This window comes from Prunus dulcis, chromosome 4, assembly GCF_902201215.1.
Source record: "Prunus dulcis chromosome 4, ALMONDv2, whole genome shotgun sequence".
NCBI lineage: Eukaryota > Viridiplantae > Streptophyta > Magnoliopsida > Rosales > Rosaceae > Prunus > Prunus dulcis.
This window is the reverse complement of record NC_047653.1, coordinates 3,045,606-3,053,225: the sequence shown is the minus strand read 5'-3', so window position 1 is coordinate 3,053,225 and position 7,620 is coordinate 3,045,606. Positions and strand designations below refer to the sequence as shown.

Here is a 7,620-nt window from a genome sequence, read left to right as displayed (position 1 = left end):
ATGATCAGCACTATCAGCGGAGGACCTACCGTTGCGGGGACGAGCCACCGTTCGATGAAACAGTATGTGCGTGCCGCACAGTTCCCTCAGGTGCTCGGAATAGAGATGAATCGGTTCCAGGAAACACCAAAAGTTCGTTGGGAGCCGATCACATTTTGCCAAGAGGAAGAAGAGGGAATCCTCTATCCCCACGACGACCCAATGATCATCCGAGCTGAAATTGCCGATTACGATGTAGGGCGAGTGCTGATCGATACCGGGAGCTCCGTGAGCGTAATCTTTGCTGGAGCTTTCAGAGAGATGGGAATCAATGACAACCAAGTCGACCGGCAGTTGACACCTCTGTTAAGCTTCTCTGGAGACTTGGTCCAACCAATCGGTAGTGTCAGACTGCCAATTACATTTGGCACGGCGCCGAGAAAAGCAACAACGTACGATCAGTTCCTCATCGTCGACTGCCCGACGGCATACAACGTTATCGTTGGCCGAACGGCACTGACGAGGATCAAGGCGCATCTTTCGCCCCACATGCTGTTGATGAAGTTCCCTACCCCGAACGGCACGGGGGCAATCCGGGGAAATCAATTCAGCGCGCGGACTTGCTACGCTACGGCGCTCAAGGCAACCTCGTTCATACTCCCCAACGAGACCATGACGGTGCAAGGTTTACCGAACGGTACTGGACCGGTTGACGACCCTAGAGATGAATCTCCCACCCCTCACACACAACCTGCCGAAGAATTGGAAACCATAACCTTGAGCGATGAACAGCCCGACCGACAGGTTAGGATCGGCACTAGACTCACTGCGAACCTCCGAACGCAATTCATAGACTTCTTGCGGCATCATTCGGAAGTTTTCGCATGGTCTTACGAGGACATGCCCGGCATCGCCCCGGACGTGATTAGCCATAAACTCACCATCTCCTCCGCCTATAAGCCCGTAAGGCAGAAGCGCCGATCATACGATGCCGAACGGTATGAGGCGATGCGCACGGAAGTCGAAAAACTTCAAACCATCGGTTTCATCCGGGAAGCAACGTATCCGGTATGGCTTGCCAACTCCGTCATGGTAAGAAAGTCCACGGGCGGGTGGCGGATGTGCCAAGACTATACCGACCTCAACAAGGCCTGCCCGAAGGATAGCTTTCCGTTGCCACGGATAGACCAGCTCGTGGATGCCACTGCCGGCCACGAACTGCTGAGCTTTATGGATGCCTACTCCGGCTATAACCAGATATTCATGCACCCTCCCGACAGCGAACATACCGCATTCATAACGGACAAAGGGTTGTACTGTTATAATGTCATGCCGTTCGGTCTGAAGAACGCAGGGGCAACTTATCAAAGGCTCGTCAACAAAATCTTCGCCGGTTACATCGGCAACATCATGGAGGTTTATGTTGACGACATGTTGGTAAAAAACAGAACCGCCGAAGATCACCTGCAGAACTTATCGATCATGTTCGGCATACTCAAAGACTACAGGATGAGGCTGAACCCGAAGAAATGCGCCTTCGGTGTATCTTCCGGGAAATTCCTCGGATTCATGATCAGTCAGAGGGGGATTGAGGCGAATCCCGAGAAAATAAAGGCAATCATCGATATGGAGAGGCCGAAGACGACGAAGGACATTCAGAGCCTTACCGGACGCGTGGCCGCCCTGACCCGCTTCATATCGAAAGCTACCGATAAATGTGTACCGTTCTTCAAAGCCTTGAAAGGGGGCAAACGGGATATCACATGGACTGCCGAATGTGATAACGCATTTCAAGCCCTGAAGAACTACATGAGCAAAGCCCCCCTTTTGTCAAAACCGCTGCCTGGCGAAATTCTCTACCTCAGTATCCGGAACTGCCGTCAGCTCGGTACTAATTCGGAAACCAGAGAAGGCAGAATTACCAATCTTCTATGTCAGCAAGGCACTCCAGAGTGCGGAACTTCGGTATCCACCATTAGAGCAGCTGGCTCTAGCCCTTGTTGTCTCGGCACGAAGACTTCGGCCATACTTCCAGGCACACGGGATCAAAGTCCTGACCAACCAACCCCTCCGGCAAGTCCTCCAAAAACCAGAAATTTCGGGCCGATTGATCAAATGGGCGATCGAACTCGGGGAATTCGACATACAGTTCGTTCCGAGGCCCGCGGAGAAGGGCCAGGCTGTTGCCGATTTTATCTCCGAGCTTACCCCAGCGACAGTACAACCGACATCTGAGGCAATTACCGAGACCATCTTGCCGGATCAACCAGGCGCCGAACGCCTCGACACATCAACTCCCGTCTGGGGTTTGCACGTCGATGGCTCGGCAAACCAGCAAGGATGCGGAGCGGGCTTGGTGCTGACAACACCGGACGGACAGAAGATCGAATACGCCCTCCGATTCGACTTCCGGACCTCCAACAATGAAGCGGAATACGAAGCCCTCTTGGCCGGCCTTCGGTTAGCCAAGAGCATGAATGCAAAGCAAATCCGAATTCACAGCGACTCCCAGCTCATTGTGAACCAGGTAACGGCAGACTTCGCCGCCAAGGATGCCTCCATGTACGCCTACCTTTCAACCGCCCATCAGCTACTCCGAAGTTTCCAAGCATACGAGATCAAACAGATCCCCAGAGGCGAAAACAGCCATGCCGATGCTTTGGCAAGACTCGCTTCGGCGATAAACGACAAAGTCGGAAGAAAGGTACCAGTGGAGATCCTTGCCCAACCGAGCACGGTAACCTCCGAAGCGTGTGCCGTACGGTATGAGGATACATGGATGTCTCCCATCTACTTATACCTGACGAACGGCACCCTTCCTGAGGATAAAGCCCAGGCCCGAAGCTGAGATACCGATCAGCAAGATACACAGTTATCAACGATGTACTCTACAAGCGCGGCTACACTACCCCGTATCTCAAATGCCTCACGGCAGAGCAAGGGGAGTACATCCTTCGGGAGATTCACAGCGGTGTGTGTGGCGACCACTCTGGATCCCGATCACTCGCCTACAAAGCCTTTCGGCAGGGATACTTTTGGCCTACCATGCACCAGGACGCCAATTCACTAGTGAAGAGGTGTGACAAATGCCAGCGCTTCGGTAATGTCCCACATATCCCTGCCGAACCTCTCACACCGATTGTAAGTCCTTGGCCTTTCGCACAATGGGGACTGGACCTGATTGGCCCAATGCCGCAAGGCAAGGGGCAGGTAAAATATGCAGTGGTTGCCGTTGACTACTTCACCAAATGGGTAGAAGCCGAACCTCTTGCAACCATAACGGCAGCAAAGATTGAAGATTTCGTCTGGACTCACATATGTTGCCGATTCGGTATCCCATATGCTATCATTACCGATAACGGCAGGCAATTCGATTCGGAACTCTTCAGGCAATTTTGCACCCGTTTGAAAATCAACTTGTTTTTTGCATCGCCGGCCCATCCCCAGTCGAACGGTCAGGTCGAAGCAATAAACAAAATAGTGAAGAAACTGCTGAAACGGCAGTTGGACAAGGCAAAAGGAGCCTGGCCGGAAAAGCTTCCTGAAGCACTGTGGGCCATTCGAACGTCTTACCGAACGTCCACTGGAGAAACCCCTTTTTCTATGGCCTTTGGATCGGAAGCAGTGGTACCCGTGGAAATCGGCGAACCTTCCTACCGAACGGAATCCTTCGCACCGAAGGAGAACGAGGAGGCCATGTCTCTAAGCCTTGATCTACTCGAGGAGCACCGAGCACAGGCCAACCTTCGGAATGAAGCCTACAAACAGCGCGTGTCTCGGTATTATGACTCTAGGGTCAGACCCCGCTCTTTCCGAATCGGGGACTGGGTCATGCGCAAGGTATCGCTTGCGACGAAGGATACCACGGAAGGAACCCTCGGACCTTCCTGGGAAGGACCATATGAAGTCATCGGTATCCTTCGCTCGGGAACTTATCGACTAAGAGGCACCAACGGCAAGGCTCTCGGCCATCCTTGGAACGTAGAACATCTCAAGTACTACTACAAGTGACCTAGCCTACGGCAGGTTGGAACTGTAATTACTCGATGTATTTGTTCTACTAGAATTAATAGAAAGCCCTCGGCACTATTACTTTAGCCTCTCTTTAATCATATTTGCCCACGGCAGCTAAAATGTTAACATCCTACGGCGCTCTACATTAGCCTACGGCAATTGGCGATCGTTAATGTTTTTTACCCTACAGATCCCTTCGGGACTTGGTCAAAATTTTTAAACTTAACAGCGTCCTTATTAGCCTACGGCAATTAGCAGTTATAGCTTGTGAAGGTCGATGACTAGCGATCTATCGGCGATTAGCCCACGGCAATTAGCAATCATAACGCACTCACATGGGTTAAAATTTGAGAATTGGACAATTAAAGGTTGAACTCTGGATCATAACACAAACTTAAATTAAAAGATGCCCTCGGCATCAATGTGTTCGAAATGAAAATTAAAAATAAAAATACAAAGATGAATGTAAAGAAAAACGCCCTCAGGCGGCGGCTTCGTCCCCGGCAGCGGCCTCAGCAGACCCAGGCCCTTCGGCAGCATCCTCCCCTTCGTAATCCTCGATCATATCTTCGGTCATTCCTTCGGGAAGGGGAGGGGGATCGGCAGCGAAGTTGAGGTTCAGCTTCTGACCAGGGTTGTACCGCTTGAATCGGTACAACATGTCCGCCATCTCAGAGCCCACCTCCTTATCCAGAAGGACAGCGAACTCCTCTGATGATCGGTACCCCTGGATAGCGGACCGAACGGCAGCCTCGATCTCCGCCGCCTTGGTACGCTCACTCTCCTCCAGAGCGTCCTGGACCGCTTCCGAAGCAGCCTCAGCGTCCCGCGCCGCCGTCCGCGCTGCCTCCAAGGCCAGCCGTGTCTCCTCAGCCTTGGCCTCTGCAGCAAAAGCCGCCGCTCGGCAGCCTCTTTGTCCTTCAGCAGATCGGCCGCCTTGGTCCTGCCGTCTTCATAGGCCTTTTTAGCCCGTTCGGCAGCATTAATGGCCCGCTTGACGCAGAGCCACATCTCCATGGACGCCTGCACAACTAGCAAATTCAGAGAGAAGCCCCACTTCAAAAATGGATTGACAATAGAAGAAAAGATTTCTTACCGACGCCTGAAGACGGAAGGCCCGCCCGGCCTGTTCCCGAAGAAGCTTCTTCGGCAATTCGTCAACCTCCGGCAGCTCCATCTGAGAGCCGAGGATCATATGATTGACGAATTGCACCGTCTTCGAGGGGCAGGCGATGGTGACGGCCTCGGTAGGACCGTCCTCGTCCTCCGCCGCGAGGACAGCCCTCGTGGTTTCCGAAGGACGGCTCCTCTTGGAGGCTGGCGAAGCTTCCAGGTCTACCGTGATCGGCCGCTTCCCGGCTGCTTTTGAGGCAGTGGCTTCGGCATCTGGTTGCCTCGGTGCAATGGCACCGGCAGTTGGCCATGCCACTGGTTCAGCACCCAGCTGCCGAAGACGCTCGGCAAGAGTTACGTCCTCGGGATCCGTGGACGGCCGAACGGAAGGCGCCTCGGGCTGTTTCCTTTGTTTCTTGCCCTGCAGACCCATCATGAGCCGCCTCTTGGACGACTCACTCATTTTCTTGGCTTCGGCAGCCTTCCTTGCGTCAGTCACTGATGAAAAATACTCGGTCAGTCGGCATGCAAAATAAATCGATCAAGAAAAAAGAGAAATGCACAGGTACTTACTCTCGGCAGGGCTGACGAGGCGGGCTCTGATGAGATTGCTGGTAAAAAGGAATCGCGGGTAAACTCGCTCGGCAGCAGGGACCCTCAGCCTGACTCTGTCGAGCTGTCGAATTTCGCTTTCCTTGGGGCTCGGTTGCTTTAGTTTACCTGCCGAAAGAAGAATGAGTTGCAAAACATAGAATAACAAATACAATAGTTCTACCGACTGGTAACATAACTACCTACCGGCAATCTGGAACGCCGTAGGCACCGGAAACAGCGGGGACACTCCCGACGGCGATTCCCAATCACCAGAGAGTACCACCCGCCGATTCCTCCACGATTTTTGGGAAGTCGGCACGGCGCTGATGAAGTGCCCCCGCTCGGAAGCCTTCAGGCAATTCGCCTGAACCCAACCGCCGTGATCGGCACTCTTGGACTTCGTGACGCTGTATAGGTACGAGAATTGCTCGTAGGAGGGCTCCCCCTCCCCGGCAATCCCGAACGCAGCTATCACCCCCATTAAGGCCACCCAAAAGTTGGGATTATACTGGCCTGGGGCATACCCGATCTGGGCTAGGATCTTCTGAACGGCAGGCTGCAACGGCAGCCTGACACCCTGCGCCAACATATCGGTGAAGAAGACGCCTCCACCATCTCCCGGGTCGCTGAGGGATTCGGTAGGGCTCGGAATCCTCATTTTTACCGAATCCGGGATGAGGTACTCCGCCCTAATCTTCTCGAGCTCCCGTTCGGTAAGTTTGTTGGGCTCCAAATAGTCGACCCCGAACAGGGACTTCTTCGGTACGCCCACCGGTATCCTTGACCGCTCTCGATGGACGATCGTAACCCTCGGCCGAGAGGGACCGGCGACAGCATCATCGCGACCAGAGGTGGAAACCTCCGGTTGACGCTCGATGGTACCGACGCGGGTACCATCTCTATAAACCGCAGCCAAGGGAAGCGGTTGCCCCGTCATCAGTCCTTTGCCGATGCCGTGGGTAGGAACGGAGCTCACCTCCTCACCGATAACTTCCACATCGGTGTCCTGTCCACTCTCGGCTCCGAGGCTCGCGGCCCCGCTGGATGTGTCCCAACCCGATGATAACTCCTCATCGAAAGCATTGGGCTCACTGCCGAAGGAGGACTCGCTAGAAGACATCTACAAGAAAAAAAAAAGGAAAAGGATGGCTAAGGCTCTGAAATGAACTACCCTACCGATGTCTACGCCACTACCTATAGTTCACTAGACTACCGAATGAGGGCCCCTATAGACGATCGGCTAAGCCTACACTACGAAAGCACGCGGGTATATAAAGAAAAAATTATTATGGTACCGAACGGTAACTTACCTTTGCTATTGTTGAGACTTTGATTGCCGTTAATACTCTTCGGTAACCGCCTTAATTGCCGATAACACCTTCGAAAATCGCCTTGGTTGCCGTTCACAATCTTCTGAAATCGCCTACGCAGAGCTCTCGCGTCACTCTCAAATGCAAAGTGAACTCTTATGTCCGGAGCGTTCTCTATTTATAGGGAGAGGGCTGCAACGGTACGCCTCGGGAAACCAAACGGCTCATAATTACAGCCGTCAGACGTCGCTTCGCTGGCCACGTGTCGCCCGGTGGATGGTGATGTCAGCTACACGCCTGGTACAGAAGACGAAGCGTCTTTTCACGCCGGGTGCAGAAGGCGAAGCGTCTCCACGCGCTAGGCACGGGAAACGAAGCTTCCCTGCCTTCAGCCCTGTCAGCATCGGCGACCCTTCAGATCTCAGGGGAACCTTCCACAAATAAACTTGCCGAACGGCAGGGCATCTATGAACCCTCAGGATGGAACCAAATTCCCTTCCGAAGAACCTTCGGAAGAGAACTTGGGGGACTACTGTTTATACCGTATATTAACGACCTATGACCACCTGACACGTGGACGGAAACGACAACTTGACATCACAGGCCCTTC

At 53.3% G+C, this 7,620-nt stretch overlaps 1 protein-coding gene across 1 annotated transcript; it reads left to right on the top strand.

Moving 5' to 3' along the window:
* Nucleotides 1–2,827, top strand: LOC117624208. Its single transcript, XM_034355353.1, has 3 exons — nucleotides 1–1,289; nucleotides 1,428–1,756; nucleotides 1,845–2,827. Exons 1-3 carry the CDS (start codon nucleotides 1–3, stop codon nucleotides 2,825–2,827), a joined length of 2,601 nt encoding a protein of 866 aa, XP_034211244.1.
* The last annotated feature ends 4,793 nt before the right edge of the window (nucleotides 2,828–7,620 follow it).

Bases quoted from the DNA above. Each gene is read 5' to 3' on its own strand.
- LOC117624208 (XM_034355353.1), top strand. From the start codon at position 1: ATGATCAGCACTATCAGCGGAGGACCTACCGTTGCGGGGACGAGCCAC. The intron at 1,290-1,427 runs GTTGTACTGTTA...GGTAAAAAACAG, and splicing joins GCATTCATAACGGACAAAGG to AACCGCCGAAGATCACCTGC. The intron at 1,757-1,844 runs GTGATAACGCAT...TCTCTACCTCAG, and splicing joins TATCACATGGACTGCCGAAT to TATCCGGAACTGCCGTCAGC.